Genomic DNA, 21,928 nt, shown 5'->3' on the forward strand with positions numbered 1-21,928 from the left:
GCCGCTAAGGACTGAATTGACGGTAAACGGCACGCGGCTCTCTCTCCGAATCTCCTTTACAGATATTGTTTCTCTTAAAGAGTATCAAATAGAGATCTCAGCCGCAGAAGATCATGGATGCATTCGCCGGAAAATAATATAACTTCAAAAGTTCAGCTTTAATCAGCTACGTAAAAAACCTTATGGCGCACGAGGCGTCGTCGTTTAAAAGAGTACATTCCATCAAAATTTAATTCTCTAAAGAGCAACAGAGCTACATTTTATTCTTTTTTAATTTCCACTCCCGATGTTATCGCGTCGCGCGACTGGTCTTTTGTGTGGATTTATGGACACTATATTTTTTAAGAAGAAACGCCTTATAACCAGCTGCACGATATTTTTAGACGCAAGCAAGAATGTGACTTGTCCATTTGTCATTGCGAAAATTGTGACAGAAAAATGATTCCGAGAATATCTGCTATAATTGAAATATATCAATTATTTCCTATATTTCTTTATAACATATGTGTAACATTTGAAAACTATATTAATTAACATGGCAAAAGATCAAGTATCAATTGGTTTTAATAATAAACGTTTTAATAATTATCTTTTTTTATTGTAAAATGGTAATTGTTATCATTTTTAAGGATTCATAAAATTTATACTTTTCAAAACATATTGCAGGAGTATTTTGATATACAAAAATAAATTTGAGAATATTAAAAACAGAACATTAAATAAAAATATTAATTACATATATTGCAATTTTATTATTTAAATCTGTTTTCCATAAAAAAGGTAACAAGATATTAAAGAGTTACAGTAACTGAAATAAAATTTATACACCATATATAATTTTGTTATTACCCTGGCTAATATTAAAAATATTATATAGTTAATATAATATATGACTACGTTTATATGGCGGCTTATAATCCGGTTTAATAACTACCGTATACTATCTGATCCAAAATTTTGCTGTTTTGATTATAGTAATTATTTAGACATGAGCCTCTTTTAACACTTAAACTACAACTTTTTTAGTATATAAATATCAAAAATTGATTCCAATGTTTTAGAGTATCAAAATAGGTTTATATTAAAATGATCGTTATAATTAAAAAAAGAAAAATTTTGGATCATCAGATAGAATATACAGTAGTTATTCAACCGGATTATAAGCAGCCGTGTAAACGTAGTCTATAACATGTTTCTGTACATAATTATAAAATTAAAGTTTTTTAAGAAAAGTATGTGATATTTTACGATATTTTCATAAGAAATTCTAAGATATGAACAATCAAATACATTTAAATAAAAGGCTTAATGAAACAAGATAAGTGATAACACAAAACAAATCAATATTTAAAAATACTCTTAATGCAAAACTTGGCTAGATCAAATATGTAACATCTACAATTATATTTTCTATATTTACTATCATAATATTAATCTTTCACGCTATTTGATTTTATTTAACACATAAAACGTAGTTTATGAAAAACATGTTATAAATGTATCGATATATATAAAGGAAGATGTCCTGACTGACTGACTGACTGACTGACTCATCAACGCCCAGCCCAAACTCCTGAACTGAATTTTTACCAAAAGTATATGAAATAGGGGTAGAATTTTCCGGGGAGTGCCACTATGTGTATAGTTTTTTGTTACCGATTTTCTGGAAACCGGTTTTTTTAATTTTTCTAATTTTTCGGGAAATAATTGATCAAATCTCAAAGAATTATAGATCAAACATAATAGAGTTTTCCGGGGAGTGCTATAAAGTGTATAATTTTTCGTTACCGATCTTTTTGGAAGCCGGTACCAAAATTTTTTCAATTTTTTGAGAATTAATTGACCGAATCTTAAAGAATTGTATATGAAGTAGGGGTAGAATTTTTCGGGGAGCGCCATGATGTACAGTTTTTGTTACCGATTTTTTTGGAAACCGGTTTCTTTAATTTTTCCAATTTTTTGTGAAATAATTGATTGAATCTCAAAAATTTATACATGAAGTAAGGGTAGAATTTCCCGGGGAGTGTTATAAAATGTACTATTTTTTGTTACCGATTTTTTTGAAAACCGGTTCTGAATGATCGAATCTCAAAGAATTGCACATAAAAAGTAGGGGTAGAATTTCCCGGGGAGTGCTATAAAGTACATAATTTTTCGTTACCGATTTTTTAGGGAATCGGTATCAGAAGTTTTTCGAATTTGTCGGGAAATAATTGATTGAATTTTAAAGAATTGTATATAAAACAGGAGTAGAATTTCCCGGGAAGTGCTACAAACTGTATAGTTTTTCGGTAAAAGTTTACAATAACTTACACAGCTCGGATTACTTTGACCTTGACATATGTTGTCAAGGGCATAATACTGAGTAACTTTTCCTTATAACTTAATCGGCGGTCGCTTTTTATTAAAAAGTTATTAACAAAAAAAAGTTTGGCGACCTCACCGATTTCAATGACCTTGATATATGTTGTCAAGGTCATGACCCCGAGTGACCTTCAGAAGTTTTTAGCCGTTGCTCGTTATTCGTTAAAAAGTTATTAACAAAAAAGTTTGGAAAATACGTAAGTTAGATGACGCGCTTTACAAGTATTTAACTGTTTAAAGCGCGTCACTAATCCACATAGGTTAGATGACGCGCTTTAACAGTATTTAATTGTTTAAAGCGCGTCAACTATAACCCATGCGTAAACTATTTCGGGGCTACCGCACCTCCCCCGAAAGCAGGGGGGGGGTGTGGGTGAACCTCGGTTCGCGTGAAAAGTATATGTGTAAACTCTTTCGGGGCTACCGCACCTCCCCCGAAAGCGGGGGGGAGGTGTGGTTGAACCTCAGTTCGCGTGAAAAGTGTATGCGTGAACTATTTCGGAGCTACTGCACCTCCCTCGAAAGCAGGGGGGGGTGTGGGTGAACCTCGATTCGCGTGAAAAGTGTATGCGTAAACTATTTCGACATATATATTAGTCATTTATGCCTTCCAATACTCAAAATAGCTGCTATATTTTTCAAACTTTTTTTGTTTATAACTTTTTAATAAGCAGCGACCGCCGACTAAGTTATAAGGAAAAGTTACTCAGTATTATGTCCTTGACAACATATGTCAAGGTCAAAGTAATCCGAGCTGTGTAAGTTATTGTAAACTTTTACCAATAATTGAGTGAATCTCAAATTGTATACGACAGAATTGAACTTCAGTCAATAAAAAGGTAATATTTTTCAATTCATAGCATTTTAGAGAGAGAGAGGGAGAGGGAAAGGGAGAAGGAGAGGGAGAGAAGGAGGAAGAGAGAGAGAAGAAGAGAGAGAGAGAGAGAGAGAGAGAGAGAGAGAGAGAGAGAGAGAGAGAAAGCTATTTGCGTGTCTTATTACATATGTCCTCCGGGGCGAAGCCCGGGTAACCAGCTAGTATATCTATATAATGTAAATTTACATTTAATTCCAAATTTAAATTTAAATAACATAAGATGTCTTTTGCAATCTAGACTGCATGTGATTAATGCTATATTTATGTAATAATATCGTGATTGATTTTTTTTTATAACATTAGAACATCTGTAAACGTGGACAATGCAGTAACCAGTCAATTTACCACTTTTGCATAGCAAAACATTGATTGGCTATTGTATTACTTCTTTTTACACAGCAAATGTTTGCGCGTTTTATCTGCATAAGACCTTAATCTCTTACAATTATCGATATAACAATAGCCAATATCAATTGCGAGCTACTTTATTGTCACTTGTAATCAAAATAGCGACATGACGTTTTTCAAATAATTTCATATTTCGGATTTTGCGTTGTAATATCTCTATTCAAAGAGCACAAAGAGGAAAAATAAAAACACTTTTGTAATATAATAGAAACCGCAGCCAATGATTAAACCTGCTACAAACTCGATCGGTTCAAATGCTGTTGGGATATCGTATAAATTGTGCTCTCAAGTTGCTGTTTCGTGTAAAGATACACGATCTACCTTGCTGAAAATATAAACTTGGTGTATAAACGCAATTAATTAACTAAATATTAAAAATGAGCAAATATAATATTTGAAACGAATATGGGTCAACATACAAATTATTTTACTCATCGATACATAGGAATAACATCTGGATGTGTCTTGTATACGTTCGAAAACTGCAGTAGATTTCATACGGCGATATTTACAAAATCGAAATATGTTTCTTATAACACGAAATAAAAGGAGACGTATTCACAAAATTTAAAATAAAATATAGCGGAAGATTTTCAAAAATGTTTTGCAGAACTTTTATCTTATTTATTGCGCATCGACAGCTAGAAAAAATAAAACTTTTCCACTCCGCTTTACTATGAGCGTCAGTTGTATTTTGCGTGTTTAACAGTAAAACGTGCGCGGAATTTTGCATTTTTGAATGCATATTTCACGCAATGCGAATATTCAGAATATCTTTTTCATATTTTTATATATATCTGTTTATGTGTATTTTCGCATATAAATTGCTATAATCTTCTTGGCATTGCATTTTGGAATACCATGAGAATTCAAACAAGATTTCGTTTTTCATGGCAATTTTGTTGCAAATATTTTGGATAAACATTTCAACGCCGAATTTATTTTACTTTGTTTATCATAATATTTATTACAGTATAATATTTTTTATAAATAAATTTAAATAAATAATAACGATTTTAAAATATAAATAATTGTAATCAATAATGCATGAGATCTTTCTTCAAAAAGGAATCAGTGCTGCGAAAGTTTGGAGAAGAAGTAAAACGTTATCGATGAGGCGTGATTGATATTGGTATAAAAACAAATATCTGAATTTTACTGCAAGTGATTGAGTGGCAAGTATGTCATCATGTTTTGTTTACAAATGTTATATACAGAAATTCATAAAACATAATATGACGACCGCACGCATGTAGCCAGATTCCACTTTTTGCTCGTATCGATATGCAGCAGTATATCTGCGCATACTAGGACGTAATTTAAATGCATTAATCCTTTGAGTGGCGAACTATGATATATCGTCATATCATGCGTGCGCCTGGAGTGCCAACGTCGATTTATCGTCGTTGCTGCAACATTCGAGAGATAAACAAGATAGGCATACTTGAATTTTAAACGGGATTTCGTTAAACTCTCATTAAATGCGAATAAATCGTTAATTCTTACAGGTCACAGGCCCACAATTATTTATAAATATAAAATCAATAAATATAAAATCAATGTTTAGATTAATATCAATAATATCAAGATCTATTATAACCATAATATATGGATCTTCTTAGACTTTCACGTACATCAATGACAATTATATATGTATAACTGCATTAATGGAAAACTATCTTGTATAAAGTTATATAAGATAATGGAAATAAATATATTTTATTTCCAAACACACATATTTATACATTACGAACAAAATAACTGCGTATAAAAGAAAAAACGGCGCCACCCTCTATAAATATCAAATCACCCTAAGACTGCACGTGACAGGCAGAAATTGTGAAATATATAATACATATATGGCTATACTAAGTGAAAAAAAACCGCATTTACGCATCATTTAACTTCATTTGTGACGATTTTACGAAAATTATAGTTAAAAAGATTTGTATTTGAGGGAATTAAAGAAATAAAAAGATTATATATATATATATAAACATCCAGAATTACAATTATTATTATATCCTGAAACTTTAACGTTCGTTTCTTTAAAATTATTTAAATATCATATACAGTTCTTTGCTTAGTAAAGTAATATAAAAATTATATAAAATATTATATTTAGATATAATAATAATAAAAACAGAGTTAGTTTAAAGTTATAGTTTTAATGATATATATATATATTATAAAATTAAAACTTTATATGTATAGACTTAAAAAAACCTAACCCTTTCTGTTTTTAAGTTTAAGCAAAATTAACAAATGACGAGTTAATACAATATTAACTATTAATTTCAATTTGTTTTACATTATTATCATTGTAATCACTGATCTAGAAAAAATTGTAATCCAATATTTAAACTGAAAAGAAGCGTGATATTTGCAGAACAAACTTTCGAGGGAATACGCGAATGTCAAGTGGATTAAACAAAAAGAAGCAGTCAATACGAATAGCGCTCGAAGCTGCAGAGGCAGCTCTACTTTAGGCAGGGCCGGAATCCGCTCCGCTCCGGCTTTGACGACGCGGACCGGGGCACGGTGGCGCGGGGCGTGCGCAAACAACTCGCGGAAAAACATACCTATTCTGCCGAAGGGGAAACCCGGAAGGTGGTTATACTCACCGGTGCGCACCAGCACGTTGAGCAGGATGTACAGGACGAGGGTGGTGACCCGGTATCCATGTATTATGATCATCAGCCACTTCGATGCGTTGAATCCCGCCGCGTGCCATAGACCCGTGCCCTCGTGCACCATATTTTCCGGTTCGAGCCTGCCTCAAGGCCGTCGTCGGCCTTTCCCGTGTGCGTTCCTCGCGCGTCCTCATTCACCGGCACTCTGCGACCACGTAAGCACCAAAATGATGTAACACGCGTATCGTTCGGCAATACACAGTTCTCGACGTCTCGGCCCCATCTACGGAAAACGAGAACAAGTAAGTTCAAGTCTTCGCAATGCGAGCCGAGACGACGATGTCGAGAACCGGTAGGATATTAGTCACGCCGCTGAGGTGCTCGGAAATTCCTGACGCGACTTTTACCGTTGCTCTCTTGTCGCGCGCGCAATTACGCAATATATATATATATATATATATAGCGTCGATTCTATCTGATCCGCGCCGCGGTATGGGTTCTAAAAATTTTAACGGCGTTTTATTCGGAGAGGATAAAAAGAACATTTAAGAAGTTATATTAAGGATAAATTTCGAATTTGTATATTAGAATTATTCCAAGAAAAATATGGAAATATTACATTCGTGATAGCTGTTGAGATCTTCTTTCGCTAAATAAATATTAACATTATTTGGAGAGATGGTACAATGATATGTGAAAACGATTAAAAAACATTTGATATCGCAAAGAAAGCGACTTGTTAATTTAACAATCAAGCCATTGTGTTAACGTAACAACACATATTTTGTTGTCACAACTGTATTAATAATCGTGCGTATTGAATTAACTACATATTGATTGCATTAACTATATAATACACTCAATTAACTTGATGTTTGTCCGAGCAAGAACAATTGTGTCAGTATGTGTCGGTTTCAGTCCGAATAATTTCCTCTCGATATAACACGTTTTGAATTATAAGACATTCAATCATACAAACTTTTACTGATCAATCAATTTGTCGTAGAAGAAATTAAAATTTACTTGAAAAATACACACATCTTTAAATAGGTTTTTATACTTCATCTCTGTATTGCTTTCTCATAGAGAAAGCTTTCTTTTCGTAAATTCGTATATGAACCTGTGATAAATTTGGCTTCTCTCTAATCAACCAAATTTAAAAGAATTATATATAAAATAAGGGTAGAAGAAACTAAAGAAAAGGAAAAGATGTTTTTTGAATTTTTGATGTCAATATGTTCAGAGTATTCTAAAACGTCGAAATACCGCATTTAAAAAAAATGTCCGTATGTATGTGTGTATGTGTGTATGTGTGCATTGGTGGGTACCTAAGTCGTCTACAGACGATTCCGAGTCTCGACATCGAACTCGCGAAACTCATGTTCGACCGTTAGACGCCGTGCCGTCGTAAGCGGTGAGATCCCGACGACGGCGACGGGCAGAGGCGCCGTACGGCAAACCAGGCTCGTGCGACGACCGGCCCGCTAAGGACCGGCCGCCTAGTAAGTGTGTCACATTGTTTTGAGCCTTTCGACTCACGAGATTCCTAGAGATATCATTGCCACCTTTGACTAGAGAGGATACGGCCTTAGAGGCGTTCAGGCATAATCCCACGGATGGTAGCTTCGCACCACCGGCCGCTCGACCGAGTGCGTGAACCAAATGTCCGAACCTGCGGTTCCTCTCGTACTGAGCAGGATTACTACAGGTGTGCAATGTATGTGTGTATGTGCCAAATTTACCGAAATTTCTATAACTCCAAAACTAATCAACCAAATCTTAATGAATTATATGTGAAATAGGGGTTAGAAAAGACTGAAAAATATAATAGAATTAATAAAAATTGTTAATAATAAAGGGGTTACCGATTTCTGTTAAAAAAAAAACAACCAAGTTTACTGAAATTTCTATAACTCAAGAATTAAGATTAACTAAATTTTAAAAAATTATATATGAAATAAGGGTAGAAAAAATTGAAGAATATAATAAAATTAATAAAAATTGCTAATAATAAAGAGTTTTTCGATTTCTGTTTAAAAAAATCTACGTGATTGCTCTAATTTCCGCAAATTTTGAGATATCGAGCTTTATTTTTTTTTTTTATGGATAGAGTATCATTAAAGGTAGGTTGGTGTGGAATTTGGCAATGATCGGTGAAGGGGTTACCAATTTTTGCCTAAAAAGTGTATAAGTTATTTTTGCTGCTGTTAAGTATATCGTGAATCGTGGTACGAATCTCTTCAGCCTGATTCTTGACAGTCTCGCGTAAACCCAAACAAGTAACACCATTTTTGTAAAGTAATACGCTATATAGTTATTGAGAATATTATACCAAACAGTTTACGCAAATTGGTGAACAATCCATAATACCACTGCATACAGAAATACATCCAAAAATGATTTGAGAGAAAATCATAGTTATAGTAGCAAGAAGTTGCAAACTGAAAATTATGTTCAGCATCTGTACTGCGTTGCTGATCGTCAGATGTTGCTTCTTCAAAGCCTTAAGATTCATTAATTATCAGGAATGCATTTCTCTGCTTGTAGTAGAACATCATATTTTTCTTTTTTTTTTTTTAATATTACATATTCGCATATTTAAAAAAGTTCACCTCTAACAAAATAAACAGTTTCTTTGCTAAAATATCATACAAAAAAAAGTAAAGTGTGCAAGTAGAAACCTGCACATTGCTTCCTCATAGTTTTTAAGTGTGCAAGCCTTTGCTCACAAAGCTTCCTCTATTTGTTTTGGCTTCCTCATAGAGGAAGCTTTGTGAGCAAAGGTTTCTACTTGCAAAAAACTCCAGAACTAATCAACCAAATCTTAACGAATTATATATGAAATAGGGGTAGAAAAGACTGAAAAATATAATAAAATTAGAAATAGATCGATATCTCCAAATTTGCGGAAATTAAAGCATAAACAAACATTTCTGCAAAAATTCAAAATTTTATTAAAAAAGAACCCCTTGATTATTAGCAATTTTTATTAATTCTATATATTCTTCAGTTTTTTCTACCCCTATTTCATATATAATTCGTTAAGATTTGGTTGATTAGTTCTGGAGTTATAGAAATTTCAGTAAATTTGGCACATACATACACACATACACACATACACACATACATACACACATACCGACATTTTTTAAAATAGCGATTTTTCGACGTTTTAGAACATTCTGAACATTGGCAAAAGCAACTCAAAAAAATTTTTTTTACGAAAACAAAGCTTCTTCCATGAGGAAGCAAAAATGGCCCAATATCTCAAAATTTGCGAAAATTAGAAAACCTACAGGCATTTATACTGTGGAAAAATTAAAATTTTCTTAAAATAAAAAAAAATGTAGGGGAAAGTACCCGATTATGAGATACCATACCTATTTTGTGTGATTGCCGGAAGTCTATGGGCAGAATTGAAAAATATAGTAGGTCATTTTGAAGGGAATTTAATAAGCTTTAAGATGCTGATATGTAAAATTTAATTTAAATATTGATTTTTTTGAAAATTAGAAAAATGTAAAAAATAAGTTTTCAAAAAAATCGAAAAAGTGTGCTCCTAATATGAGAGACCCTGGGAAATCGCTAATAAAGTGCAAAATACATGATATTGCAATTAAAAAACTTTATTTAAAGTTTTTGAAAGACAAATGTAATGGAGAAGCATATTTGCAACAATCGTAAACCCACTTATACTCAATATCGTACCTAATCTTCCCCCTCCACCCTTCCCTCTCAAATCAAGATCAGCACAGACTTATAAATTCGTATAAACCTTCCCTTAACGTTAATATAGTATTTTCTCTTCTTTTATTACTATACAATAACTTTCATACTCCAGCAACCCAGGAGTACCCTGAGTATCTCATGTTACGAGCACCACGCCTTGCGGTTTCGCGATCACCAAATCTAATCTCTACAATTGAGCAACTCAACATATCCCCTATTTTCCTATTAATACGACTTTACTCTATCGCTCCATACAGAACTTATTGCCAAATATTTATTAATTATATAATAAACAAGGTTTAAAGACTCATATCCATGACACTTGACAACATCCAATTTCACAATTTCTTTCTCTGCAACGACTACACGCACGATCAAACAATGAATTTTTCACTAAATAGGTTTTACCTCATAGGCAATAAGTTCATGGTGAAACCAACAGATAGGGCCTATTAGTTTAGCAGAAACCTCGCTGTCGCATATTAGGATCCTATCTCATAATAGGGGACTTTCCTCTATAAATTTTTATTAAAATAAGAGTAAATAAAAAGATTGTATTACCTTACTTTGCCAAAATATAACGCGATACAGAATTAGAAAAAATAATTTAAAAGTGTGCAAATTAGAAACTTGCACATTACTTCCGTGGAAGAATTAACTAACCGATTGAACAAAATAGAAATAAGAAATATCCACAATTAGTAGGGATCATGAGAGCAAGCGTAGCAGACAGCGCACTCACTGGTCTGCTAAACCAAAGATCTCAGGTTCGAATCCAGTCCTGGGAGAACCAAAATAAATAAAGTTGTATCGCTTGTCTCTCCTCCTCGACGGAGTACGTGGCAGCCCGTCAGGAGTATCCCTTGCCTAGAAACCCCCTCTACTTTGTCGTTCGGATCCAGCGTTAAATTGTAGGTCCCATGCGCTTATGTACATACAACCTACGTGCGCACCACAAGCACATGACTTTGGGGGAGGCCTAAGTCCGATTCAGACTGTTGCGCCATTGGATTGAATAGTAGGGATCATTTTAGTAAAAACATTAATTATTTAATTAATTTTTGTAATAGTATAACAGATATTAATATAACAGATATTAGTATAACAGATATTAGTCGCAATAAAGCTTATCACAATAAAAAGAAGTGTGCAAGTAGAAACTTGCAGAAACTTGCACATTAATTCCTCATAGTTTTTAAATGTGCAAGTAGAAACCTTCGCTCACAAAGCTTCCTCTATGAGGAAGCCAAAACAAATAAACACTAATAATTATTTATACATCGAATAAAATAAAAGCTTCCTCATAGAAGAGCTTTGTGAGCAAAGGTTTTTACTTGCACACTTAAAAACTATAAGGAAGCAATGTGCAGGTTTCTAATTGTTTTTAATTTTTTTAGCACTGTATAATATGTCGTTATAAGTGAGAAACTATACAATCGTACATGTATTAGATTGATATACTGGAAACATATAAATCGATTAAGACTGATTTACCAATAATCAAATCTACAGGAGAACAGTAGGTATTGATCGCCCAATTCTATTTGCGGTGAATGAGAATCGATTGGAACGCATCAGGCTATTTGAGATGCGGTATAGTTCGGTGATCATCCTACCATGCTGCCGAAGGAAGCCGATAGTGCCTATTAATGTGAGTAAACAGGTTCGTCGATCTCGAAATTTCTCGATTCCGTCGCGAGATATTAGATAAGTTCTCCGAATAATTTCTGTCAATGTCGAAAACGTCTACCGTCTACAGATACCATATATATATATATATATATATATATATATATATATATATATATATATATATATCAACTCGATCAACAAATCTGAATTTTCATCCGGATTAAAACAAATTTTTCAATAAAATCAATGAAGATTTAAAATAATTTCTATTTTTATTATACGTATATCTGTAAAATATAGGAGCAAATTTACCGTAAATTTTGTGAATAATTATAGCGTAATTAATTATTATTTCAACAATTATATTCTAAAACTAAAGCAAGTAAAGATTTTATAAGATATTTTTTTTCTTATTTTTATCTTACTTTTTTGTGCACATATCTCATATTTTTTATTTAAATTATTTTTCACATATTAAGAATATTTAGAAATTCTCTAAATAATTTCAGAAGGATAAATTAAACTCATAATCAAATTAACAAAATACGTAATAAATCAATAAAGTGAATAATTTTAGAGGAATTTTTAGGAATAGCTGCAGTAAAGTAATTCAATTTTAGAAACCAACTTGAAACTTCTCAATAAAAACATCATGGACGCTATTAAGTAGTTATTGTTACTTAATACCACGTAAACCAGTTCAATGTATTGCGTCTTTTATGCATTAGGGAAATACGTAAACCGAGTTCCGAGTTGTTACAAGCTCCAAAGTTTTCTCCTCGTAGAACAAAAGATATCAGGACTCGTTTGCGTAAGGGAGTCCTGTCTAGAACGCGTCACTTCAACGTGCGGGGATCTTCACCTAAATCTTCTCTCGCACGCTGCCTATCTCCTGTCGACTAAGGCTCTATCAACGTGCAACAATGTATGTAAGAACCAAATTAAGGAGACCGAAGTTATGTAGATTGCCAACGAGAAAGGATCCTATAGGAAAAAAATCATTCACACGTCGGTGGTGTTTCATTGGACGTTGAATACCGATAAGATACTTTTATCCGACGTTGTTGATACATCACTAATATCTTAATTTAAAATTTTATCTCTTTGAAACGAGGAAAGGTTCATTTCTTTAAGAGCTCTTTTCAACGTTCCTCGCCGCGGAGAGTCTTTCAGCGTATCCTTTCTACGGGTATTTCCTTCGTCGGAAACATGCAGGCGGGAACATCCGCGCGCAGGATTCTGCCACCGGCAGAGAGCGAACGCTTGTTCAGTAATTAACCGCTATTTCCTGAAATAAATCGAATTTTTCTTTTTCTTTACGAGTTATTTACATAACGTTGTTGTAGTTCCAGCGGCTTAGATGAGGAGGAAATTAATATTAAGTCCGAGAAAGAGAAAGAAACGAGAGACGTTTCTCGCGAGTTTCCGCTCCGACGCTTTTTTTCGCCCCGCGGCGGCCGTCTATCGGCGTCACGTAGAACGACCTTCCACCAACGTAATTACTCGAAGACCACCGTCGCACCGGGCAACGTGACAACGTACCAGCAGCGCCCTGAACATCAAAGTTCTCCTCTCTCGAATCCGGCTGCTAATTTCGAATGCGAAACGTCGAATGAAAGGGTCGGGCGAGCGTTTTGCAGCGGTGCGGCGCGGCGCTTCTATTCTGATGACCGAGCAAATCACGTGCGAGCTAACGTTACATCTTGCAAACCTCTGCTCTCGTATTCCGCTCCCACTTGAGCGTTATTCCGGTCGGCTTCTACCGGAGGTTAAAAACATTATCGTGCCTTTAGCGAGATTTCCCCTGCGTTCCCTGCTTCTTCATTATTGGTCCGTCGTTCTTTTCTTAATATCGGATTATAAAGCCGAAGAATGAAATGCAAGTGTAACAAAAAGTGAAAATTGAGCCTGTACATTTCGAGTGATTCGCCACTCTAAGAAAGAGTAAAATTGCGCTCTATAAGTTGGAGTGAAATCGCACTCCATTTGAGTGAAAGGGCACTCTTTTCGAGTGTAGTAGATCAGCGTCCATAGGAGCGAATTGTGTCACTCTAGAATTAAGAGTAGAATAAGAGTTAGGGCACCGTTATAGCTTTGTCTCACTCCCACTAACTTCTTGGCGGATCAATAAAAAATCGTCACATTGGCTTAATTCTTATTATAGGAACTTTAGAAAATTTCACTTTGTTAGAGTCATTTATCAGACAATCTTCAGTGACTCGTGATTCACTGTAGCTTTAGAGTGAGATCGTATCACTCCCGTAGAATAGTCGCTCTAAAAATTTGAGTGAAAAATTCACTCCTACCTTATGAGTGCTCGTATTTACTCAAATTAGAGTGACAATTCTTTTTGAAGTGACTATCGCAATCACTCGAATATATTAGTGGCGAAATCACTCTATGAGATTTTAAGAGTATGTTTTCAAATCAATTTTTCTATCTTGCCAGTTTTGTTTTTGTGGAAGTAAACGCGAATAAGGAACGGCAATGTCTAACAAGCCATGACAAAGCCAAAGTTCTTGTTTACCAAGGTACTATGACAAGCCTGAGCAAGTCCTGCCGCCCAACCAAACGCCGGCAAGTCGGCGACATATGCGTTTGATGTCAAGTAAATAGTCCCCAGCAGCTGACTTGACTCGAGTATTGCGTGTTCAATGTAAACTTGGCCTAGAATACGAGCCGAAAAGATATTCAGTCGAAGAGATAGTGTCAACTTCGTCAGCTGAAACTCTCGGTACGAATTCTCGTAGGTATACTTAGCTATGTAAGATCGACTGCGTACGTCGAACACTGTGTAACTTCAACGTTCAACTTTCTTCATATCTTCAAGTTCAACAAGTTCATCGACACACATCGGATCCAACCATTCTCTCACCCGGGAGGAACTTGAGAATCGACGTAGGAAAGGTAGATGTTCCATTTTCCACAGATCCGGGGGATATTTCTGGAGAATACCTCCTAACTCGCGGATTAACAGCTACGCGATCATGTATCTCACCCGAGACGCGCGCGATATTAACTTCGTCACCTTCGGCGCAATAATAGCTTCATCATCTAAAGCGCCGTCTAAACGGCGCGTTAACGGTCTGGCGGGTGCTTTCAGAGCTCGTCTTATCCCAGCACTCGCGCGGCGGCGGCGATACGGTGTCCAAACTGGCGCAATGACCATAATCGTAAGACTTTCCGGCGGGCGTACCAGCTGGCGCGCGCGGTCTACAAGACCGCTTTCTCGCTCGTTCCGGGAAACGTGGAGAAGCGGCGGGCGCTTCTATGATCTCGCCCATTTCGCCGACTACTTCGATAAGTTCCTGCGCGCTTTGCATTTACAACCGGATCTCGGTCGCTCGTTACAACACAGCGCGCGAGCCCGTCTTCGAGAGTGTAGACACTTCCGCGAGCCGGGAAAGAAACTTCGGGGTTCCGCTCCGTCGCTCCGCCTCTTTGCCGCGTGTATTTCTCACGGCGCGCGGGAGATAACGGAGCAGACGTCGGTTGAGAAGGGGGAGGGTTGTAACCCCCCACGAACGTTTGTTCGTGATCCAGAAGCTTTCCAGCGTGTGCCGGAGCGTTCACCAGCGTGCATCCTCAAGCCGTCGCCGGAGCCGCAGTGTACGGATGCCGTGCGTGCGGATCTTCCATTTGGCAGCTCGCATTCACCCTGGCATCCCCGGCTATCCTGGAAGCGGGAACTTTGATGTCTCGCTTCGAGGAGCAACATCGTTACTGAGTAAAGAGTTGAAGAAATGCGGTGCGCCGCGCGGTGCACCGCAGTGTGCCATGACTCGAGATTCCCGTAAGAAAGAATGTTTTAGGAGAGTTCGAATAAAGAAGTAATACGGGGAGCGAAAACGACGAATGGAAAGAGGATTTTTAAGGCTCTTTGAAGTATTCATATTTCTTGTCTCGCGACAGTTTAAGGAGAATGATAGTTGGCTTACCGCGCGCTTTCAAGATCTTTCTGAAAAAGAATCTATGAGCATTGTATATGAAAGTATGAAAATACACGATAACTTATAATTTATAGAATAATTGAAGAGATAATTTGTCGAAGCATTTCGTCAACGTAAGAATTTATAAAATTCAATTATATAACGGCGTCTTTTATGAAATACGAAATCTCAAACACGTACTCCGTTTATGCGGTATCATGCGACTCGGCGCCGGCGCTTCAAATTCGTGTCACGTGAGGTCCGAAAGGCGGAAACTTTAACGTCGCACTGTGTGACGTACATTTTCGTGATACGGAAAATCAAGAAGAAAAAGGACGAGTTTCAAGACACGTCACTAACATTCCAATAAAAGTTATAAAATATCACGATAGTGTTCTAAAGGAAAATACAGAATTAAATGCGTGAAGAATTTAATTTAAAAAAAACGCGTAAGAATTAACCAATAAACTAACCATAAACATATGTTTTCATTATTTGAAACACGAAAACAGTTTCGGCGTTACCCTTGTCACTGTTTATGGATACTTTTGTAACAAATAATAAATCATGTACCATCACACTTACGTACTTTTAAATGTGATAAATTAAAAAATAGTAATAATATGATGACGTTTATATCGGAACAATTTATGAAAAACATATTCGAACATTGTTGTAAATTTTAATATTCCTCGTATAATCGTGTACATAAATATATATAATTCTATTTATTTATTTAATTATTTAAAATTCGTGTATTTAAATATTTAATTTATGTATTTATTTTATTTTATTTTATTACTAAATATATTAATCAAAAAACTAACATGTGATTAAAAAATATAGATTTATATGAGGATGTAAATAAGTTCTTACAAAATGAATGGCATCTTGTCAATAAGCAAAACTGTATCTCAGATCTGAAAACTGATTCGCTTAACAATTTTAAGAAAGTTCCCGAAGTTTACAGCAATTGTTCTCAAACTCTTTATATCCGCACCATAATATATTGTTTGCGCAGAATCACGGATCGTTGTTGAAAAACAGAGAATAACTATTTTGCGCATACTTATCTACACATACACATACATCGTACTAGGGAAACCCGAGGCATAATGGAAACGCTTAGGTTTAAACAAGTTTAAAACATATTAAAAATAAATAATGCACTTAATCTTGCACCAAAATATTCTTTGAAATATCCACAAGAAAAACACACAAAATATCCACAAGAAGTTTTTCTGCGAAATAATAGTTTAAAAGGACGAAACTATTATTTTATTGAATTTTCCTCATTACAATATATGTAGAAATGTATTATCACACTTTTAATTAATAATAATTGTTTATTAATAACACTTCTTATTACACTATACATTTTTCTTATTAAAATATAAATCAAAATCAAAATTTGATTTCATAATCTTTATCATCGATATTGTGCAACATAACATAGGTATTTACTGATAGCGTATGAAAAAAAATAAAACATTTTAAGAACACAAGGCATTATACCCCGTGGACTAATTGTCGGGGCCCCGTTGTGCCCCGAAATGTATAAATTTGCTTTAGGTAATATAAACCTCGAAAAAAAAAGAAAGTGGTAGTATTATACATCGAAAAAACCTAAGTAACAAGTGGTAGACGTAATCTTTATATCTCGAAAAATCTTGAAAAAATCTAAGCAGTAGTATCTTTATTTCCGAAAAATTATAACCCAAGTGATACACATCACAAAATTATGTTACCTTATCAAAAAGAAGAGTCGCGCTTCAAGTAATCTATTACAATTACAAAAAAGAAATGATATCTCTTTAAATTACAGCGCCAATTACAGAGAGAACATATATATTGCCTCAAAAAATAATTGTTGCACTACTTTGAAAAATCTTTACATTGTGTCAATTAGAAAAGAATGTATGATAACAATTTTATAAGATTAAAAAATTTTATTTAAATTTAACAAGGGAATACAAGATATTTAAATACAAAGTTTACATGTGTATTTTTTAGTGGTCACAAAGAATTACAGAGGTAACAGTACAAAATAAAAATATTTTATTAAAATACATAAATTTTTCTTGTAAAAAAACTTGGCGCTGCTAGACCTCGAAATTTTAAATAAATAAATAAATTTATCCTCTACTTAATGATAAGCCGCATTATCCGCCGTCCGCGTCGTCACGCACACCCATATCACTCACTCGCACATCCACGCTGATAATCATTTAATATTACTCTCATCGCATTATTTTCTGAATTATTTTTATTTATTGTTGTCTTTATTTATTTAAAATTTCGAGGTCTAGCAGCGCCAAGTTTTTTTACAAGAAAAATTTATGTATTTTAATAAAATATTTTTATTTTGTACTGTTACCTCTGTAATTCTTTGTGACCACTAAAAAATACACATGTAAACTTTGTATTTAAATATCTTGTATTCCCTTGTTAAATTTAAATAAAATTTTTTAATCTTATAAAATTGTTATCATACATTCTTTTCTAATTGACACAATGTAAAGATTTTTCAAAGTAGTGCAACAATTATTTTTTGAGGCAATATATATGTTCTCTCTGTAATTGGCGCTGTAATTTAAAGAGATATCATTTCTTTTTTGTAATTGTAATAGATTACTTGAAGCGCGACTCTTCTTTTTGATAAGGTAACATAATTTTGTGATGTGTATCACTTGGGTTATAATTTTTCAGAAATAAAGATACTACTGCTTAGATTTTTTCAAGATTTTTCGAGATATAAAGATTACGTCTACCACTTGTTACTTAGGTTTTTTCGATGAATAATACTACCACTTTCTTTTTTTTTCGAGGTAACAACATATACACTACTATGCGTGTACTTGGCGCCTTTTTTTACCTTTTTTTTAAAAAAGGTAATTTTGTACGGATATCACGCCTTTTTGTAGTATTACGCATTTTATAAACAGTATGTACAGGGTAAAGCTATTTGGAGGTATAATACTACCACTTTGTTTTTTTCGAGGTAACAACATAACAGGGTAACAACATAATACATATACACTACTATGCGTGTACTTAGCGCCTCCTTTTACCTTTTTTTTAAAAATATGTATACACAATAAAAATGCGGAATTATTTTTGTCAGACATAATTTTAATTCATCCAATTTTTATTATGTCAAGACATAATTTTAATTCATCCAATTTTTATTATGTCTAGACATAATTTCAATTCGTCCAATTTTTATTATGTCTAGACATAATTTTAATTCAGCGAATTTTTATTATGTCATGACATAATTTTAATTCTGCCGCTAGGGAATTTTTAAGTCAATTCTTATGAATCAAGCTTGAATTCGATGTGTAGGTGTCCCAGGTTGCCGATGACGAGGTCCACATAGTGCGCTCCGTAGTTTTCGGTGTCTACGTGTATTAATACCTCGAATTCGATATCTACGTGTCCTACATTCAGATTTAAAGTTATTAATACACCTAGACACCAAAAACTACGAAACGCACTATGTGGACCTCGTCATCGGCAACCTGGGACACGTAGACATCGAATTCGAGGTATTATTACATCTAGACACCGAAAACTACGGAGCGCGCTATCTGGACTTCGTCATCAGCAACCTGGGACACCTAAACATCAATTTCAAGATATTAATACACGTAGACACCGACAACTACGGAGCGCACTATGTGGACCTCGTCATCGGCAACCTAGGACACCTAGACATCGAATTCAAGATATTAATACACGTAGACACCGAAAACTACGGAGCTCACTATCTAGACATTGTCATCGGCAACCTGGGACACTTAGACATCGCATTCAAGGTATTATTACACCTGGACACCGAAAACTACAAAGCGCACTATGTGGACCTCGTTATCGCCAACCTGGGACACCTAGACATCGAATTCAACGTACGATTACACCTGGACACCGAAAACTATGAAGCGCACTATCTGGATCCCGTCATCGGCAACCTGGGACACGTGGACATCAAATTCAAGGTATTAATACACGTAGACACCAAAAACTATGGAGCGCACTATGTGGACCTCGTCATCGGCAACCTGGGACACCTAGACATCGAATTCAACGTACGATTACACTTGGACACCGAAAACTATGAAGCGCACTATCTGGATCCCGTCATCGGCAACCTGGGACACGTGGACATCGAATTCAAGGTATTAATACACGTAGACACCGAAAACTACGAAGCGCAATATGTGGACCTCGTTATCGGCAACCTGGGACACCTAGACATCGAATTCAACGTACGATTACACTTGGACACCGAAAACTATGAAGCGCACTATCTGGATCTTATCATCGGCAACTTGGAACACGTGGACATCGAATTCAAGGTATTAATACACGTAGACACCGAAAACTACGGAGCGCACTATGTGGACCTCGTCATCGGCAACCTGGGACACGTAGACATCGAATTCAACGTATTATTACACCTGGACACCGAAAACTATGAAACGCACTATCTGGATCTTGTCATCGGCAACCTGGGACATGTGGACATCGAATTCAAGGTATTAATACACGTAGACACCGAAAACTACGGAGCGCACTATGTGGACCTCGTCATCGGCAACCTGGGACACGTAGACATCGAATTCAACGTATTATTACACCTGGACACCGAAAACTATGAAGCGCACTATCTGGACCTCGTCATCGGCAACTTGGGATACCTAGACATCGAATTCAAGCTTGATTCATAAGAATCGACTTAAAAATTCCCTAGCGGCACTTTCTGCCAAGCGTAGAAAACTTTCTTTTCTGGCAGCGGTGGTAATACGATGTAAGGATACGAAATCTCTTCAGATAAACATGAAGCAATTGACTCAATATATATTATATAAGTATATACCTAATTTACCTAAATAGAAATCTTCCTCCTGACCGATAAGTCTATCGACCTAATCAAGAGACACGGTAGTGTCTCGCGCCAAGTACACGCGGAGCGAGACCGACCGTGACTCTTTTACGCGACGCGACGGGTTGCGAGTATACGAGATGTTGAGATCTCGATAACGAGTGAACGGATCAAGTTCTAAGTAGGCTTGATCGATAGCTTGGGGTCCAATTAGGGGGGGGTTTCTCTTATAATATTCCGCTACGTGCCCTACGAGCGGAGATATTGCGACGCAAAGTCCAAATGTGAAATTTTTTTATTAAGATACTTCCTCCTCCTAACGCCGATATATATGATGACGTCATAATCAGAAACGTTACTTTCATTTTTTCGACGCTGGCGGCGCAGGTATCGCCAGTTTCGATATCGCGCGCGTATTTCGAAATTAGGTCGATAGACTTATCGGTCAGGAGGAAGATTTCTATTTAGGTAAATTAGGTAATATATAATATATATTGAGTCAACGGAAAAGAAGGTTCTCTACGTTTGGCAGAAAGTGCCGCTAGGGAATTTTTAAGTCGATTCTTATGAATCAAGCTTGATATAATATATATGAAGTCAACGGAAAAGAAGGTTCTCTACGCTTGGCAGAAAGTGCCGCTAGGGAATTTTTAAGTCGATTCTTATGAATCAAGCTTGAATTCGATGTCTAGGTATCCCAGGTTGTCGATGACGAGGTCCAGATAGTGCGCTTCATAGTTTTCGGTGTCCAGGTGTAATAATACGTTGAATTCGATGTCTACGTGTCCCAGGTTGCCGATGACGAGGTCCACATAGTGCGCTCCGTAGTTTTCGGTGTCTACGTGTATTAATACCTTGAATTCGATGTCCACGTGTCCCAGGTTGCCGATGACGGGATCCAGATAGTGCGCTTCATAGTTTTCGGTGTCCATGTGTAATCGTACGTTGAATTCAATGTCTAGGTGTCCCAGGTTGCCGATGACGAGGTCCACATAGTGCGCTCCGTAGTTTTCGGTGTCTACGTGTATTAATATCTTGAATTCGATGTCCACGTGTCCCAGGATGCCGATGACGGGATCCAGATAGTGCGCTTCATAGTTTCGGTGTCCATGTGTAATCGTACGTTGAATTCAATGTCTAGGTGTCCCAGGTTGCCGATGACGGGATCCAGATAGTGCGCTTCATAGCTTTCGGTGTCCAGGTGTAATCGTACGTTGAATTCGATGTCTAGATGTCCCAGGTTGCCGATGACAAGGTCCACATAGTGCGCTTCGTAGTTTTCGGTGTCTACGTGTATTAATACTTTGAATTCGATGTCCACGTGTCCCAGGTTGCCGATGACGGGATCCAGATAGTGCGTTTCATAGTTTTCGGTGTCCAGGTGTAATCGTACGTTGAATTCGATGTCTACGTGTCCCAGGTTGCCGATGACGAGGTCCACATAGTGCGCTCCGTAGTTTTCGGTGTCTAC

The 21,928-nt window shown here is 35.8% G+C and overlaps 1 protein-coding gene across 3 annotated transcripts in view; it reads right to left on the minus strand.

The window, feature by feature from the left end:
* LOC139812571 (lachesin) overlaps positions 1–21,928 on the minus strand; it is a 151,505-nt gene that overhangs the window by 88,990 nt on the left and 40,587 nt on the right. Inside the window, exons 1-2 of one of the 3 annotated variants that reach the window (XM_071777463.1) lie at positions 11,506–11,636; positions 6,274–6,487 (exon numbers count right to left, since the gene is read on the minus strand). The exons of 1 other annotated variant lie outside the window; for it this stretch is intronic. In XM_071777463.1, coding sequence (XP_071633564.1) covers positions 6,274–6,406 — 133 coding nt within the window. In that variant the 5' untranslated portion in view covers positions 6,407–6,487; positions 11,506–11,636. Of the gene's footprint in view, positions 1–6,273; positions 6,488–11,505; positions 11,637–21,928 lie in introns of those variants that run through there. One more of the 3 variants, XM_071777462.1, reaches the window with a different exon arrangement.

This window comes from Temnothorax longispinosus, chromosome 5 (genome assembly GCF_030848805.1).
Source record: "Temnothorax longispinosus isolate EJ_2023e chromosome 5, Tlon_JGU_v1, whole genome shotgun sequence".
Lineage (NCBI taxonomy): Eukaryota > Metazoa > Arthropoda > Insecta > Hymenoptera > Formicidae > Temnothorax > Temnothorax longispinosus.